The sequence below is a fragment of the Oncorhynchus masou genome, chromosome 24 (genome assembly GCF_036934945.1).
Source record: "Oncorhynchus masou masou isolate Uvic2021 chromosome 24, UVic_Omas_1.1, whole genome shotgun sequence".
Taxonomy (NCBI): Eukaryota; Metazoa; Chordata; class Actinopteri; order Salmoniformes; family Salmonidae; genus Oncorhynchus; species Oncorhynchus masou.
This window is the reverse complement of record NC_088235.1, coordinates 27,399,152-27,418,774: the sequence shown is the minus strand read 5'-3', so window position 1 is coordinate 27,418,774 and position 19,623 is coordinate 27,399,152. Positions and strand designations below refer to the sequence as shown.

The 19,623-nt window shown below is 43.5% G+C and overlaps 1 protein-coding gene across 2 annotated transcripts; it reads right to left on the bottom strand.

Annotated features, from left to right (window-relative positions):
* Positions 1-9,520: 9,520 nt before the first annotated feature.
* LOC135511967 (NADPH oxidase organizer 1-like) lies at positions 9,521-18,443 on the bottom strand. Of its 2 annotated transcripts, none has more exons than XM_064933508.1 (8): positions 18,311-18,443; positions 18,086-18,166; positions 17,770-17,842; positions 17,360-17,543; positions 16,921-17,114; positions 16,617-16,730; positions 12,995-13,112; positions 9,521-10,855 (listed from the first exon to the last, which is right to left on the bottom strand). In XM_064933508.1, the coding sequence occupies exons 1-8, from the start codon at positions 18,383-18,385 to the stop codon at positions 10,099-10,101; spliced, it is 1,596 nt and encodes a 531-aa protein (XP_064789580.1). In that variant the 5' UTR covers positions 18,386-18,443; the 3' UTR covers positions 9,521-10,098. The 2 variants fall into 2 exon arrangements, with proteins under 2 accessions (XP_064789580.1, XP_064789581.1); XM_064933509.1 differs by having other exon boundaries at positions 17,360-17,537.
* Between the last annotated feature and the right edge of the window lie 1,180 nt (positions 18,444-19,623).

Genomic DNA, 19,623 nt, shown 5'->3' with positions numbered 1-19,623 from the left:
TTCTGTGAGCTCGCAATGAGTCGTCGAGCCACGGAGCGGGAGGGGAGGACCGAGCCGGCCTGGAGGATAGGGGACATAGAGAGTCAAAGGATGCAGAAAGGGAAGAGAGGAGGGTTGAGGAGGCAGAATCAGGAGATAGGTTGGAGAAGGTTTGAGCAGAGGGAAGAGATGATAGGATGGAAGAGGAGAGAGTAGCAGGGGAGAGAGAGCAAAGGTTGGGACGGCGCGATACCATCCGAGTAGGGGCAGTGTGGGAAGTGTTGGATGAGAGCGAGAGGGAAAAGGATACAAGGTAGTGGTCGGAGACTTGGAGGGAGTTGCAATGAGGTTAGTGGAAGAACAGCATCTAGTAAAGATGAGGTCGAGCGTATTGCCTGCCTTGTGAGTAGGGGGAAGGTGAGAGGGTGAGGTCAAAAGAGGAGAGGCGTGGAAAGAAGGAGGCAGAGAGGAATGAGTCAAAGGTAGACGTGGGGAGGTTAAAGTTGCCCAGGACTGTGAGAGGTGAGCCGTCCTCAGGAAAGGAGCTTATCAAGGCATCAAGCTCATTGATGAACTCTCCGAGGGAACCTGGAGGGCGATAAATGATAAGGATGTTAAGCTTGAAAGGGCTGGTAACTGTGACAGCATGGAATTCAAAGGAGGCGATAGACAGATGGGTAAGGGGAGAAAGAGAGAATGACCACTTGGGAGAGATGAGGATCCCGGTGCCACCACCCCGCTGACCAGAAGCTCTCGGGGTGTGCGAGAACACGTGGGCGGACGAAGAGAGAGCAGTAGGAGTAGCAGTGTTATCTGTGGTGATCCATGTTTCCGTCAGTGCCAAGAAGTCGAGGGACTGGAGGGAGGCATAGGCTGAGATGAACTCTGCCTTGTTGGCCGCAGATCGGCAGTTCCAGAGGCTACCGGAGACCTGGAACTCCACGTGGGTCGTGCGCGCTGGGACCACCAGATTAGGGTGGCCGCGGCCACGCGGTGTGGAGCGTTTGTATGGTCTGTGCAGAGAGGAGAGAACAGGGATAGATAGACACATAGTTGACAGGCTACAGAAGAGGCTACGCTAATGCAAAGGAGATTGGAATGACAAGTGGACTACACGTCTCGAATGTTCAGAAAGTTAAGCTTACGTAGCAAGAATCATATTGACTAAAATGATTGAAATGATACAGTACTGCTGGAGTAGGCTAGCTGGCAGTGGCTGCGTTGTTGACTTTGTAGGCTAGCTGGCAGTGGCTGCGTTGTTGACACTACACTAATCAAGTCGTTCCGTCGAGTGTAATAGTTTCTACAGTGCTACAGTGCTGCTATTCGTTACGTTAAAAGAACGACAATAGCTGGCTAGCTAACCTAGAAAATCGCTCTAGACTACACAATTGTCTTAGATACAAAGACGGCTATGTAGCTAGCTAGCTACGATCAAACAAATCAAACCGTTGTACTGTAATGAAGTGAAATGAAAATGTGATACTACCTGTGGAGCGAAGCGGAATGTTGACCGGGTTGTTGAAGTTCTTATTCGGTAGACATTGGCTAGCTGTTAGCTAGCTAGCTAGCAGTATCTCCTACGTTAAGGACGACAAATAGCTGGCTAGCTAACCTCGGTAAATTAAGATAATCACTCTAAGTCTACACACTCTAAACTACACAATTATCTTGGATACGAAGACAGCAAAGACAACTATGTAGCTAGCTAACACTACACTAATCGAGTCGTTCAGTTGAGTGTAATAGTTTCTACAGTGCTGGTAGACGGTGGACGATTAGCTAGCTGCTGGGCAGATAGCAGTGTAGACTACGTTAGGACGACGAAATACGATAATTACGCAATTATCTTTGATACAAAGACGGCTATGTAGCTAGCTAAGAAGGAATTGCTAAGATTAGACAAATCAAACCGTTGTACTATAATGAAATGTAATGAAAATGTAATGAAAAGTTATACTACCTGCGGACCGAAGTGTAGATGCGACCGCTCAGCCTATAGAGAGGAGGTCAGAGACCTGGCCACGTGGTGCCAGAATAACAACCTATCCCTTAAAGTAACCAAGACTAAGGAAATGATTGTGGACAACAGGAACAACAGGAAAAGGAGCACAGAACACGTTCCCATTCTCACCGATGGGCTGTAGTGGATCAGGTTGAGAGCTTCAAATTCCTTGGTGTCCACATCAACAACAAACTAGATTGGTCCGAACACACCAAGACAATCGTGAAGAGGGCATGACAAAGACTATTCCCCCTCAGGAAACTAAAAAGATTTGGCATGGGTCCTGAGATCCTCAAAAGGTTCTACAGCTGCAACATCGAGAGCATCCTGACCGGTTGCATCACTGCCTGGTACGGCAATTGCTCGGCCTCCGACCACAAGGCACTTCAGAGGGTAGTGCGTACGGCCCAGTACATCACTGGGGCAAAGCTGCCTGCCATCCAGGACCTCTACACCAGCCGGTGTCAGAGGAAGGCCCTAAAAATTGTCAAAGACCCCAGCCATAGACTGTTCTCTCTACTACCGCATGGCAAGCGGTACCGGAGTGCCAAGTCTAGGACAATAAGGCTTCTCAACAGTTTTTATCCCCAAGCCATAAGACTCCTGAACAGGTAACCAAATGGTTACCCGGACTATTTGCATTGTGTGCCCCCTCCCCCCAATCCCTCTTTTACACTGCTGCTACTCTGTTTATCTTATATGCATAGTCACTTTAACTATACATTCATGTACTGTACATACTACCTAAATTGGCCCGACCAACCAGTGCTCCCACACATTGGCTGACCAGGCTATCTGCATTGTGTCCCACCACCCGCCAACCCCTCTTTTTACACTTCTGCTACTCTTTGTTCATCATATATGTGTAACAGTAGAGACTTTATGTCCCTCCCCTCGCCCCGACCTGGGTGCGAACCAGGGACGCTCTGCACACGTCAACAGTCACCCTCGAAGCATCGTAACCCTTCGCTCCACAAATCCACAGCCCTTGCAGAGCAAGGGGAACCACTACTTCAAGGTCTCAAAGCGAGTGACGTCACCGATTGAATTGCTAGTAGTGCGCACCACCGCTAACTAGCTAGCCATTTCACATCGTTACATATGCATAGTCACTTTAACGATACCTACATGTACATACTACCTCAATAAGCCTGACTAACAGGTGTCTGTATATAGCTTTGCTCCTCTTTTTTCAAATGTCTTTTTACTGTTGTTTTATTTCTTTACGCACACACGCACACACGCACACACACACACACACACACACACACACACACACACACACACACACACACACACACACACACACACACACACACACACACACACACACACACACACACATTGGGTAATTGGGTCTTTTTTTACATAAAACATGTTTAACCTTTATTAAACTTGGCAAGTCAGAATAAATTCTTATTTACAATGACTGCCTACCCCGGCCAAACCTGGACGACGGTGGGCCAATTGTGCACCGCCCTATGGTACTCCCAATTACAGCCAGATCTGATACAGCCTGGATTCAAACCAGGTTCTGCAGTGACGTCTCTTGCAATGAGATGCCGTGCCTTAGACCACTGCGCCACTCGGGAGCCCATGGTAAGTGTATGGTAAGCCCCTCCCACCAATGTCAGTTGATTGAATACAGGTGTATATGTGTTTGGGGGGGAGAGGCAGTTAGGAGTGGAAGGCGAGCATGTTGGCTATATTTTATTATTTGTACATTTTTAATCCTTGTTTTAGCCTATTAGTTCACATCCTGATTTCAACCGTTGTTGTATTTATCTAATAATTCAAATACATTCTAAATGTTTATGTGCATGAGATAACAGCCAACTTTGTCTTGCTGTAAAGGAAAGCATTTCCTTCAAGGAAGCATCACACCTTGGTCTGCCAAATGACTCAATTGTAAAAGTAGTGCTATGTACATTATGTATTTTATTTGTTCTGTTTTGATTACTGTTTGGACACCAGGTAGATTAGCCTCTGCAGAAGCTAATTGAGGATACTACTAATACTGATAAATACTACTAATACTACTAAATACTGCTTCTCAAGCCTAACAGTAAACAACTCCCCTTCAGGGTTAATATTAACTCTCTGCTTTATCATACAGCTCCATCCATTCCCATTAAGTAATTATCTTTATCTTAACAATGCATAGATACGATTTACTGCATGCAATGCGGATGCATGCAATGCGGGTTATATCCTTCCTGTTTGGCCCTGTCCGGGGGTGTCCTCGGGTGGGGCCACAGTGTCTCCTGACCCCTCCTGTCTCAGCCTCCAGTATTTATGCTGCAGTAGTTTATGTGTCGGGGGGCTGGGGTCAGTTTGTTATATCTGGAGTACTTCTCCTGTCCAATTCGGTGTCCTGTGTGAATCTAAGTGTGCGTTCTCTAATTCTCTCCTTCTCTCTCTCGGAGGACCTGAGCCCTAGGACCATGCCCCAGGACTACCTGACATGATGACTCCTTGCTTTCCCTGTCCACCTGGCCGTGCTGCTGCTCCAGTTTCAACTGTTCTGCCTTATTATTATTCGACCATGCTGGTCATTTATGAACATTTGAACATCTTGGCCATGTTCTGTTATAATCTCTACCCGGCACAGCCAGAAGAGGACTGGCCACCCCACATAGCCTGGTTCCTCTCTAGGTTTCTTCCTAGGTTTTGGCCTTTCTAGGGAGTTTTTCCTAACCACCGTGCTTCTACACCTGCATTGCTTGCTGTTTGGGGTTTTAGGCTGGGTTTCTGTACAGCACTTTGAGATATCAGCTGATGTACGAAGGGCTATATAAATACATTTGATTTGATTTGATTTGACTATGTGTTTCGTTTCGAGAAACTAGTTATAAACGTCAGAGATGAGAATCTTGAAAACGTGCCAACTTTATGTGCTTGGAAAGACAGTGCACTGATCTGGGTGGAGAGAGGGGGAAGTTGCTACTCAGCAGTGTTGGTAGTGTGGGAAGTACTGACGCTAATTATTACTGTCTGACGAGCATCTACAGATACCTGACCTGTTGAGTGAGATGATTGAGATGATTGACTTGTTTTATGATCAAATCAAATGTATTGGTCACATACACATGTCTAGTAGATGTTATTGCGGGTGTATTGATATGCTTGTGCTTCTAGTTCCGACAGTGCAGCAGTATCTAAAAAGTAATATCTAACAATTTCACAACACACACCTAATACCCACAAATCTAAGCAATGTCAGAGCGGCATAGACTAAGATACAGTAGATACTATAGAATACAGAATACAGTATATGAGATGAGATGAGTAATGCAAGATGTGTAAACTTATTAAAGTGACTAGTGATTTCAAGTCTGTGTATGTCAGCAGCAGCCTCTCTGTGCTAGTGATGGCTGTTTAACAGTCTGATGTCCTTGAGATAGAAGCTGTTTTTTAGCCTCTCGGTCCAAACTTTGATGCACCTGTACTGACCTTACCTTCTGGATGATTTTTTAATTTTTGATTTATTTAACTATAAGAACAGATTCTTATTTTCATTGATGGACAAGGCAGTGGGTTTGAGGGGTAGAACAACAGATTTTTACCTTGTCAGCTCGGGGATTTGTTCTTGCAACCTTTCGGTTATTAGTCCAAAGCTCTAACCACTCGTCTACCTGCCACCCTAATGATAGAAGGGTGAACAGGCAGTGGCTCGGGTGGTTGTTGTCCTTGATTATATTTTTGGCCTTCCTGTGACATTGGTGCTCTAGGTGTCCTGGAGGGCAGGTAGCTTGTCCCCGGGGATGCGTTGTGCAGACCGCACCACACTCTGGAGAGCCCTGCGGTTGTGGGCAGTGCAGTTGCCGTACCAGGCGGTGATACATCCTGATGCTCTCAATTGAGCATCTGTAAAGGTTTGTGAGGGTTTTAGGTAACAAGCCAAATTTCTCAAGCCTCCTGAGGTTGACGAAGCGCTGTTGCGCCTTCTTCACCAGTCTGTCTGTGTGTTTGGACCATTTCAGTTTGTCAGTGATATGTTTGCAGAGGAACTTAAAACTTTCCACCTCCACTGCTGTCCCATTGTTATGGATAGGGGGGTGCTTGCTCTGCTGTTTCCTGAAGTCCACAATCATCTCCTTTGTTATGTTGACATTGAGTGAGAGGTTATTTTTCTGACCCCACACTCCCAGAGCCCGCACCTCCTCCCTGTAGTCTGTCTTGTCATTGTTGGTAATCAAGCCTACTACTGTTGTGTCATCTGCAGACTTGATGACTGAGTCGGAGGCGTGCATTGCCACGCGGTCATGGGTGAACAGCGAGTACAGGACAGGGCTGAACACGCACCCTTATGGGGCCCCAGTGCTGAGGATCAGTGAAGTGGAGGTGTTGTTTCCTTCCTTCACCACCTGGGGGGTGGCCCGTCAAGAAGTCCAGGACCCAATTGCACAGTGCGGGGTTGAGACCCAGGGCTTCAAGCTTAATGATGAGCTTGGAGGGTACTATGGTGTTTATTGCTGAGTTGTAGTCAATGAACAGCAGTCTTACATAGGTATTCCTCTTGTCCAGGTGGGATAGGGCCGGGTACAGTGTGATGGCGATTGCATCGTCTGTGGACCTATTGGGGCGGTATGCAAATTGAAGTGGGTCTAGGGTGACAGGTACGGTGGAGGTGTTATGATCCTTAACTAGTCTCTCAAAGCACTTCATGATGACAGAAGTGAGTGCTACGGGGTGATAGTCATTTAGTTCAGTTACCTTTGCATGCTTGGGTACAGGAACAATGGTGGCCATCTTGAAGCATGTGGGGACAGCAGACTGGGATAGGGAGAGACTGAATATGTCTGTAAACACACCAGCCAGCTGGTCTGCACATGCTCTGAGGACGCGGCTAGAGATTCCGTCTGGGCCGGCAGCCTTGCGAGGATTTACACTTTTAAATGTCTTACTCACGTCGGCCACGGAGAAGGAGAGCCCACAGTCCTTGGTAGCTGGCCACATCGGTGGCACTGGGTTATCTTCAAAGTGTGGAAAAAACTTGGTTAGCTTGTCCCGAAGCAAGACGTCGGTGTCCGGTTTGGCTGGTTTTCCTTTTGTAGTCTGTGATTGTCTTTAGACCCTGCCACATACTTCTCGTGTCTGAGCCGTTAAATTGCGATTCCACTTGTCTCTATGCTGACGTTTTGCCTTTTGGAGGGAATGACTATTCTGTTTGTATTCTTCCATATTCCCAGTCACCTTGCCATGGTTAAATGCGGTGGTTCGCCCTTCAGTTTTGCGCAAATGTACCATCTATCCACAGTTTCTGGTTAGGGTAGGTTTTAATAGTCACAGTGGGTACAACACCTCCCTTCTCGATGAAATCAGTAACCGTCTCAGTGCACACGTCAATATTATTCTCGGAAGCTACATATCCCAGTCCGCGTGATCAAAACAATCTTGAAGTGTGGATTCCGATTGGTCAGACCAGCGTTGAATAGTCCTTAGCACGGGTAATTCCAGTTTGAGTTTCTGCTTATAGGAAAGGAGGAGCAAAATGGAGTCATGGTCAGATTTGCCTATAGGAGGGCTGGGGAGGGCCTTGTATGCATTCATTAAGTTGGAATAACAATGATCAAGTTTTTGTCCAGCGCGAGTACTACAGTCAATATGCTGATAGAATTTAGGTAGCCTTTTCCTCAAATTTGTTTTGTAAAAAATCCCCAGCTACAATAACTGCAGCCTCAGGATATATGGTTTCTAGTTTGCATAAAGTCCAGTGAAGTTCCTTGATGGCTGTCATGGGTTCGGCTTGAGGGGGGACAAATGGTGCTGTGACAATAACTGAATAAATTTAATTTTGGAGTTAACACTGTCGGCATTTCATTGTGAGTTATTCTAGGTCAGGTGAACAAAACGTCTTGAGTTCCTGTATGTTATTACAATTACACCATGAGTCATTAATCATGAAACATACGTTTGTGATTCACATTTCTGAAGCTTCCCTCCTTTTGTTTTAATTGAATTGGTGCCAACTTGTGGCATGCTTTGACTACATTACACTGATCTGACTTACTGGCACAATGTCCTGTAAATTGGAGACATGGGAACTTTTTTTAAATATCAGCTATGTCTGTATTTTCAGTGATTTAAAGGTCAATTGAATAATCTACCAATGTTTTTTTTGTGTAAACAAAAGTCTTTAATACCTTTCTTACAGTATTAACCTTCTCTTAAAAGCATTCCCACCAGTAAATCATTGATCCCTAAGCAACTCCCATTACGCACATTCCCTTGTCTTTGCTTTGACTTTTCATGAATATTAATTCATTTTCCCAATAAGCCGTCACTCTTTTAGCAACACTTGTGTGTAATAAGCAAGAATGTCACTGTGTCAGTTCAGCTACTCTACCCAGCAGTTACATGTTTAATCAGTGTCCTTCCCGCTTGTGTTGGGATAAAAGTCATAATGTCAACACAATTAACACTTTGTTCCTGACTGTAAATGCCACTCCTAAAAGTACACGGTTGGTTTGCTTTAGTTTCACTTGCACCTGATTAAACACGTAACCGCTGGGTAGTCCAAGTCCAGAAGTAATAGTGGAAGTTATAGATGAAATCAGAGAACCTCAATTCATGTAATGATTTGGAAACTCCACATTCTTCTCTTTTATATATTTCCTTTTCGTTTGATTGACAGATTTAATCTAGATGCATTAGGCTAGTTTCATCTTGTTGTGATAAGGAATGGATTGCTACTGTGAGTCCACTATTCCTTTTCTCAGAAGGAAACTATCAGAATACCTTGTTTATTTAAATAATAAATGGGACATAAAGTGCTGTCTTCTTTTTGTTGTCATGAAAAGCAAAACATACATTGTCCATAAAGATTGATATGGAATATGATACAGTTAAGTTATTTTTAAGATGTGATAAGAAGTGAATCCCTTTGTCCGTAGCATGAGTCATGTTTACAAAAGTCTTTTCTCGACATACACATAGAGAAATTGCTGCCAACAGCAACAACTTGAGAAACACCTTTGTCATCTAACAGTGTCCATGGCAAGGCGATGACAGAGTGACGAGCTTTATTTTTCAATGTTTGTTCATCTGTCTTTCTAACTGACTGTTAGAGAACAGAAGAAACCAAGTTACATAAACATGCTGTTATTCTCAACTCAATCAGAAGCAAATCGACAATCTCAGATTGCAACGTCTAATAGTGTCAAGGCAATCCACACGAATGCTTTCACACAATGCTTGTTCTTCACTTCATTCATTTTGCAGTTTAAGTCACCTCGCCTTTGAAATGAATGCATTGAACTCATTTAGAAAGATAAAAGTAACAAGAAAAACAGTGTAATGAACCATTTGAATCTTAATCTCAGCTCCTCAATCACTTCTAGTGTTTTCTTAAATACCACGGGTATTTGTTCACCTGATGTCTTCGCAGGCAACTGGTGGATTGTGTGTGTGTTGGAGGGATGTCTTTAATAAGATGTTCAGTTTCCTTGCGAGGTAGTGGATTCTGAGCTGACAATATAAACGGAAAGAAACACGTGACCACCGTAGAAAATACGACTTGGAAAGATGCATACATTGAATTCAGTGTATAGGATATTGTTTAATGCACACTATATTAGTTAGACATGCATATAAGGCATACAGACAGTAATGGTAAACAGTTACAGTAAAATTCCAGTATGGAATAACAGTGACTTCAGACACCAATAGAAGTATGAAATATAGGCTACAACAAACAAACCAGTCATTGGTCAACTACAAACAAACCAGTCATTGGTGAACTACAAGGGGGTAGATCTAAAGTGTATGAGACTTTACACATCTGAAAAAGTACTTTGTCACATAACTTTTAAGTTATTGAATAAAGAACAGAAGTACAATGTGTTTTCTTCCCATCTTAACTCTGATTATGGATAAAAGGCCTGTCAAGAGTTTTTTTATTTAACAGGTATATTACTCACGTAAAATTGTTGGATGGAGTCATAGTTAGTGTAGCATACAGCATAGGCATTCTTATGCTAATTTACCATAGTCTCATGAGCCATTCTCAAAGTATTGTGATACATGTAAAGTCGATCACGAGAGACGAGTTTAAACCTAACCCCAAAACCAGCACTCCCCACGGCTCCCCATGACCCTATCTCCCACTTCCCCTACCACTGCTGCCAACCTTTCTTGTGGGTCTGGATGGGGTCCTGCAGGGAGAACTCCCCCCTGGAGGCCAGGGCAGCCTTGCGGGTCATGGTGGTACACCGACTCAGGATCTCATGGGCTCTGGGTCGCGTGGGCACCCTGGGGGCAGCGGTGGGCATCTTACAGGACCCAGCCTCAGGCCTGGAGCTGGAGGAGAGGCTCTCATCTGGGCGGCTGCGGCCACTATTCCTCTCCCTTGGCTCGGGTGAGGACTTGGGGCTGTGTGGGGGGCTTAGGGGGTCCTCCTCGCTGGAGGAATATGCCCTGACACTCCGGCCCAGAGACTCAATGCCTGACGAGCTGAAGTCAGAGATGGAGGACTCTGCCCCGCTGATGGTGCTCTTGCGGACTGCCGGTTTTGGCTTTGATTCCAGGTCTTTTCTCTCTCTTTGGGATGGAGGGACGGCCATGCCGAGACGGGTCTCAGACAGGAGCTCCAGAGAGCGGGTCTTTTGGAGATGGGGAGCCCGGTACGGATTACCCCTGGGCTGGGTAGTATGCTCCTTGAGCTCTGTCTCCTCATACAGGGTGGCTGGGTAGAGGTTGCTGGATTGGCTTCCACCACTTGATGCCAGGTTGAGAGTAGAGCTGTTAATGTGGGTTGCCAGATTGAGAGAGGAGCTGTGCAGCTTCCTCTGCAGGGTGTGGAGGCCAGCACGTGGGTTGTTGTAGGGCTGCAGGTACATGGAGGGAACATAGCCCATCCTTCCATTATACCTGGAGAGAAAAGAGCTGCATCACTCAGAGTTGGAATAGTTTTTTATTTTACAGGACATCTTGAGGTCATGACTTTCATGTCTTTGCTTAACAGAATATTGAAGTGGTGCAGTTCGTCACCATCAATCATCATTTATCAAAAGTAACTACTAACAGGTGATTGGTCATCCCTACTCTCTTCACTGTTGTTCGTTACCAAATAACACTGTAAGAACCATGGGATGTCACTATGACATTTTATTTCAGGTATTAACTGTTGGTGGCCAGCCAAGTACAGTGCCTTGCGAAAGTATTCGGCCCCCTTGAACTTTGCGACCTTTTGCCACATTTCAGGCTTCAAACATAATGATATAAAACTGTATTTTTTTGTGAAGAATCAACAACAAGTGGGACACAATCATGAAGTGGAACGACATTTATTGGATATTTCAAACTTTTTTAACAAATCAAAAACTGAAAAATTGGGCGTGCAAAATTATTCAGCCCCCTTAAATTAATACTTTGTAGCGCCACCTTTTGCTGCGATTACAGCTGTAAGTCGCTTGGGGTATGTCTCTATCAGTTTTGCACATCGAGAGACTGAAATGTTTTCCCATTCCTCCTTGCAAAACAGCTCGAGCTCAGTGAGGTTGGATGGGGAGCATTTGTGAACAGCAGTTTTCAGTTCTTTCCACAGAATCTTGATTGGATTCAGGTCTGGACTTTGACTTGGCCATTCTAACACCTGGATATGTTTATTTTTGAACCATTCCATTGTAGATATTGCTTATGATTTGGATCATTGTCTTGTTGGAAGGCAAATCTCCGTCCCAGTCTCAGGTCTTTTGCAGACTCCATCAGGTTTTCTTCCAGAATGGTCCTGTATTTGGCTCCATCCATCTTCCCATCAATTTTAACCATCTTCCCTGTCCCTGCTGAAGAAAAGCAGGCCCAAACCATGATGCTGCCACCACCATGTTTGACAGTGGGTATGGTGTATTCAGGGTGATGAGCTGTGTTGCTTTTACGCCAAACATAACATTTTGCATTGTTGCCAAAAAGTAAAATTTTGGTTTCATCTGACCAGAGCACCTTCTTCCACATGTATCGTGTGTCTCCCAGGTGGCTTGTGGCAAACTTTAAACGACACTTTTTATGGATATCTTTAAGAAATGGCTTTCTTCTTGCCACTATTCCATAAAGGCCAGATTTGTGCAATATACGACTGATTGTTGTCCTATGGACAGAGTCTCCCACCTCAGTTGTAGATCTCTGCAGTTCATCCAGAGTGATCATGGGCTTCTTGGCTGCATCTCTGATCAGTCTTCTCCTTGTATGAGCTGAAAGTTTAGAGGGACGGCCAGGTCTTGGTAGATTTGCAGTGGTCTGATACTCCTTCCATTTCAATATTATCGCTTGCACAGTGCTCCTTGGGATGTTTAAAGCTTGGGAAATCTTTTTGTATCCAAATCCGGCTTTAAACTTCTTCACAACAGTATCTCGGACCTGCCTGGTGTGTTCCTTGTTCTTCATGATGCTCTCTGCGCTTTTAACGGACCTCTGAGACTATCACAGTGCAGGTGCATTTATACGGAGACTTGATTACACACAGGTGGATTGTATTTATCATCATTAGTCATTTAGGTCAACATTGGATCATTCAGAGATCCTCACTGAACTTCTGGAGAGAGTTTGCTGCAACTGAAATTAAAGGGGCTGAATAATTCTGCACGCCCAATTTTTCAGTTTTTGATTTGTTAAAAAAGTTTGAAATATCCAATAAATGTCGTTCCACTTCATGATTGTGTCCCACTTGTTGTTGATTCTTCACAAAAAAATACAGTTTTATATCTTTATGTTTGAAGCCTGAAATGTGGCAAAAGGTCGCAAAGTTCAAGGGGGCCGAATACTTTCGCAAGGCACTGTAGGTGCTCCCTGTTCACATAAACTATAATTACTTTTGGAGTGACAATGCATTCAAACGTTCCTCCCACATACTTGCTGTCACACTATTGTAGCCAAGAAAATGAGAGGTTGTACATTGGTTGTGTTGTCTTGTATCATAGACCAGACAAGTAAATGCAGTTTTGGTTGCTTTGTCTGTGTTGCATTCTGAGAGGCAGACAAGCAGACTGATAGTCAGGTTACATGTTGACATACCCGATGAACCACCATCCGTTATCTGATTTCCTCAGCACCTCTACCACAGAGCCAATAGGAACAGGCACCTCATCACTATTGTTAGTGGAGTAACTCCTCACAGCACAGTAGAGAGTTCCTGAGGGATAAACCAGGAAGCTTGTTAAAACAACAAAAGAGATTCTGTTCTACAACACCATCAGTAGTACTAGTAGTAGCAGTAGTCCTTCTAGGAATTTATACAGTGCCTTTAGAAGTATTCACAACCCTTTACTTTTTTCACATAAGTTTTTCAGAATAAAAGTGGAAAGCTCTTTAAGACTTAACAAGAAAGACTCGCAGCTGTAATCGCCACAAAAGGTGCTTCAACAAAGTACTGTTTCAGGGGTGTGAATAATCATGTAAATTAGATATTTCTATATTTCATTTTCAAGCAAAAAATATATATATACAGTGCCAGTCAAAGTTTTTTTAAACTATTTTGTACATTGTAGAATAATAGTGAAGACATCAAAACTGTGAAATAACACATATGGCATCATGTAGTAACCAAAAAAGTGTTTATATTTTAGTCTTCAAAGTAGCCACCCTTTGCATTGATGACAGCTTTGCACATTCTTGGCATTCTCTCAACCAGCTTCACCTGGAATGCTTTTCAACAGTCTTGAAGGAGTTCCCACATATGCTGAGCACTTGTTGGCTGTTTTTCCTTCTCTCTGCAGTCCAACTCATCCCAAAACATCTCAATTGAGTTAAGGTCGGGGGATTGTGAAGGCCAGGCCATCTGGATGCAACACTCCATTACTCTCCTTCTTGGTCAAATAGTCCTTACACAGCCTGGAGGTGTGTTGGATCATTGTCCTGTTGAAAAATGAATGATAGTCCCACTAAGCGCAAACCAGATGGGATGGCGTATCGCTGCAGAATGCGGTGGTAGCAATGCTCATTAAGTGTGTCTTGAATTCTAAATAAATCACTGACAGTGTCACCAGCATAGCACCTCCACACCATCACATCTCCTCCTCCATGCTTCACAGTAGGAGCCACACATGCAGAGATCATCCGTTCACCTACTCTGTGTCTCAGAAGACACGGCAGTTGGAACCAAAAATCTCATATTTTGACTCATCAGACCAAAGGACAGATTTCCATCGGTCTAATGTCTATTGCTCAAGTTTCTTGGCCCAAGCAATTCTCTTCTTCCTATTGGGGTTGAAGGGGTTAAACCAAGGCCTCATACCTTTTAAAGGGTTAATAAATTGTGTTATGATAAACTGTAAACTATCTCTTAGGAGACCTCTGTGTGTGTTAACACCTGTTTGGAGTGTTGTGCCCTTCCGACACTATCAGAAGGCAGAAACCACCTACGGTCCTACTCCTCCTGTCTGGGCCCCACCGTGGCTGTCTGAGGTTCTGAGAAATACGACTGGTTTTCTGAGAACACAAGGCTGCCGCAGGGATGATGAAAACAGCCACCTGTCAGAAGATGCTTGGACTCGTTCACCTTGTTATGACTCTATACTTGCGATGAAAGGTCAGGTTTCGATCAAACCCACTTCTGAGCTTTCAATTGCTGACAAGATGGTTGCTGCTGTCAGGGGGAGGATAGATGAATTAAAATGTTGTTGCCAGAGAAAGTCACAGAAGGGGAACAGGGGAGGCTTTATGAGTTACAGGATGTCTTAGACACTTTGCAGAACCTGGGGAGTGTCACGACTCCCACCGAAGATGGCTCCTCTTCCTGTTCGGGCGGCACTCGGCGTCACCGGTCGGCGTCACCGGTCTACTAGCTGCCACCGATCCCTTTTCCCTTTTCTGTTGGTTTTGTCTTATTGGTTACACCTGTTTCTTGTTTAGGTTTTAAGTTGGGCTAGTTAAGCCGGTAAGGCCCGCCTGCTCTTTGTATGGGCTTATGTTTGTATTTGTGTGTGGTAGTGCGTTTCAGTTTTGTTTTACCTCCGGACTGGTTAGGTCCTGGTTTTGGGCCGGTCGTTTATGTGTGCCCTGTATTGGCCTGCACTATTTTCTCTGTGCCGGAGATTAAAGCATTGTTCTGTACCTTCTGCCTCCTGCTCCTGACTCCGCACCCACTATGCCAAAGTGCGCCCCAGGGAGAGCTATCATATACTGTACTCGGTAACGACTTCCACCTACAATTGTATTACTAAAGGAGAATTTTAATACTTGAACAAATAGTCTGTGTTTCCTTTCTACTACCAATATATATACTTTTGATAACTATATAGACCTGATCATCTTTTGAAGAAATTGATCAATGGTGTCCTTTAGTGGTGGTTTCTTTGCAATCATTTTACCACGGAGGCCTGATTTACGCACTCTCCTCTGAACAGTTGAGATGTGTCTGTTACTTGACCTCTGTGAAGCATTTATTTGGGCTGCAATCTGAGGTGCAGTTAACTCTAATGAATGTATCCTCTGCAGCAGAGGTAACTCTGGGTCTTCCTTTTCTGTGGCAGTCATCATGAGAGACAGTTTCATCATAGCTCTCGATGGTTTTTGCGACTGCAATTGAATAAACTTTAAAAGTTCTTTAAGTTTTCCAGATTGACTGACCTTCATGTCTTAAAGTAATGCCGGACTGTTGTTTCTCTTTGCTTATTTGAGCTGTTCCTGCCATAATATGGACTTGGGCTTTTACCAAATAGGACTATCTTCTGTATACCAAACCTACATTGTCACAACGCAACTGATTGGCTCAAATGTATTAACGAGGAAAAAAATGCCACAAATGAACTTTTAATAAGGCACACCTGTCAATTGAAATGCATTCCAGGTTATTAAGCTGGTTGAGATAATGCCAAAAGTGTGCAAAGCTGTCATCGAAGGGTGTTTTCTTTGAAGAATCTCAAATGTAAAATATATTTGGATTTGTTTCAATATTTTTTGGTTACTACATGACTGTGTTATTTCATAGTTTTGATGTCTTCACTATTATTCTACAATGTAGAAAATAGTAAAAATAAAGAAAAACCCTTGAATGACTAGGTGTGTCCAAACTTTAGACTGGTACTGTATATGTTTTCACTTTGTCAGTATATGTCAGGGGTACTGTGTGTAAATGGGTGAGAAAAATCTATTTAATCCACATTGTATTATTTTTTATTTATCTAGGCAGGTCAGTTAAGAACAAATTCTTATTTACAATGACAGCCTACAGTGGGTTAACTAACTTGTTCAGGGTCAGAAGGACATACTTTCACCTTGTCAGCTCAGGGACTTGATCCAGTGACCTTTCTGTTACTGGCCAAACACTAACCACGAGGATACCTACCACCCCAAACAGAACAAAATGTGAAATAAGACAAAGGTGTGAAAATATTCCGATGGCACTGTAGATAGTGGATTCTGACAAATCTCAAAACCATGACAGAACATCTTGTAATGCCATATTGTAATCTGTCATACATTCTCAGTCTGTCATTCTCTACTTTGTTGGGATGAGGGTGTTTTATCTAGCTCAGGACTGCCCCCTGGTGTTTGGCTGGCTGTGGAATGTTCAAACTACTATGGTTTCACCATGCGCCAACTGCAATCCATAGTAGGCCTAGTATATTAAACAAACTGTGATCAAGTTTGGACTGTGGAAAGGATATGCATTAATATACCGTATGAAGTATCTCACCCCCCAAGGGAATTCCATTCATTTCATCTTCATCCTCCTCTGCCTCACACATCTCCAGGTAGGGAGCAGGGAACCAGGCCAACTGTTTATCCTCGTTCTCCACCAGCCACCAGCCTGAATGAACACACACAGATTGAGTCAGAGGAAGTCTTAATTAGACTAGTCTTCATTTCCATGTTTCTCCACACAAAGCTTGAAAGTGGAGCCTATCCCAGGTTAACAGTGTAAGGAGAAATTAAATGTGGGCTAACCTACGTTTAAATACAGGTAAATAAAAGTAAACTATATTAAGGAGGACTCTAACCTGCCGGGTCTTTGATGAGCACGTCCAGCCTCTCATCCAAGGCCACTTTAAAGGGCCTGTTCTTAGTGTCCTTGGTGTTGTAGGGCCCCACACAGCGGTAAGACTTGCTAACAAAGGCGTGTGTCCTATTGCCCACGCTCAGACACTGCCCGCTCATGTTCCCCACCCCCTCCTTCGATGGCAGCATCATGATGCTGTGGAGAGGAGACAAATGCTGACGATAACATACAGTACCTGCTGGACGTTTTCTTTAAATTTACATGAGAAGACCAGAGTGCTAGGCTCATAAAAGATTGTTGCCATGTAGTAAGTAGATGCTCTCATCCAGTACGTTAATATACGATTGAATTATTAGTGTAGTGAAATAAGAATGCTGAAACAATAAAAAAAATTATTTTTTAAAAAGAGGCTGAAGCGAGGAATATTTGTATGTGTTTACCTGTTCTTGGTGAAGTCTGCTTGCAGGTCGTGGTCTTTGGGCATGAAGAACCGAGTGACCTCTGAACTGTGGGTCACGGAGGGGTCACACCTGAGCAAGTCGCTGCAGTAGTTCTCCAGTAAATTCATCCGACGCATCAACCAACAAGGACCCTTCTCCTGGATCTTTCTCCTCATAGCTGTGGCTGAGAGAAGACAACAATTAGTAAGGTTCGAACTCAGTATTCGCAGTGAAAGAAAGAAAAATGTATTCCCTCTTTTTGAATTGTTGAGGTTTCACTTTTTCATTGAGGTAGGAAGAAGAACAACATGAATGTGATGAGGAAGTGAGATAGCAAAGTGACGAAGCAGTGTTTAAATAGTTTGGGAGTAGATTGTGAGGCAAAGATGAGACTGAGGTTGTTGACTTACCTCTGAATTTGGGAATCACTCTGTCTCTCTTGCGGAAAGGATTCTCAAGGAAAAACCTCTTCTTCAATTGTCTCTGTTGAAATAAGAGGAGGGATATCACATATCCTCTGATAAAGATGTATCAATCACTTTTAATTGTTACATTTATTTTGTCATTTCGCAGACATTCTTATCCAGAGCAACTTACAGGAACAATTAGGGTTGAGTGCCTGCTCAAGGGCATGTCTACATATTTTTCACCTACTGGCCCAATGCCCTTAACCGGTAGGCTAATTGACGCTCCTTTATTCATGTACAGGTTCAATTTAAAACTTACATGAAACTCCTTCAAATCTAGAAATGATCTGTAGACAATTACTTCACTCTCATCAGACCACAGTATGGAGATCATAAACATCTGTAGAAAACATTAAATTATATTATTTTAGAAAACAAAAAATTTAACAGATTCAAATTAGGAAACATTTTTAAATTGACCAATTTATATACACAAAAATGGAATACACACACTCTACGCTTATTCATTTCTATAGTGGTTTACCTTGACTTGAAATGCCTCTCTATATATCACTCCAATAATCTGGGCACGAGTGGCATAGCGCATCTGGTCTCCCATGTCTGAGTTTATTCTAATCTAATTTTGAGTTGATGATCTACTCTTTCTCTCAAGCCTCTTGCTTTCATCTCTATCTGCTCGACTAGTTTAGTACAATTTATACTTTAGGAGAAGAGGCGGAGTCGGTAGGCACTTATGCAACTATATCGTCATGTGGTGCTTTTTACCTGGCTGTGGGCTGTGGGCTGTGGGCTGTGGGCTGTGGGCTGTGGGCTGTGGGCTGTGGGCTGTGGGCTGTGGGCTGTGGGCTAAAGCCAATAAATGTCTTGTCGCTTTCAATTGATTGTTTTTTTATTGGCCAATTCATTCATCCAGTCCACCAACCACAACAATCAATTACAAAAGAAACAGTGGATAGTAACTTATCAAGTGAAATGGTTTGGTCATTATGGGTTGGCACCAGGCTTACATTTACATATCCATTGGTTGTAGGCATACCAAGTAGCCTACTACGGACTTGCAAAATGTGAATTAATTTTACCTTACACCTAGCTGGCAAGATACCTTCAGAGAGTGTTAGTTAATACCTGCTAGGTGTTTGTGGCACTGAAGAAGCACAGTAGGTAGCAACATAGACAGTGTCGAGAACCTGTTGTGTGAATAGGATGGGATGATGAATCACGTTGTTGACATTAAACCTGTTTTTCGCTGCTATTACCTCTGTGTGTGCATGCAATTACACAAACACACACACACACACACACACACACACACACACACACACACACACACACACACACACACACACACACACACACACACACACACACACACACACACACACACACACACACACACACACACACACACACACACAGTTGTTATTGTCCAATGTGAGTTTGTTTTAAATGACTCAACGGCTCATCAGAGGTTAATAATCTACTAGTACCAGCCTTCTCCATGAGTAGGCCTAATGCCTGATGCACAAAATAGTAGTGATATTGATGCTATTATACACTGTTTTATTTTAGGCATTTCATTTAGAAGCACAATGTAAATGTGCCGATCCATCGCAAAACAGTACTGGCGACCTAAAGCCTATTGCCATTTGTGTGCGGATTTTTGTCCACAAACTATAGATTATGTATTTAGATGTGGTGCAGTTGTAGTGAGCTCCTCTCTATGCAACCTGGCCTCAGCGCCATTCATTGCATTTGAAATGTTACATTACATTGTGAATTGAATAGTAGTTGTAGGCTACAATATCATAAGAATTAGAGGAAGTATCATACCTCTTA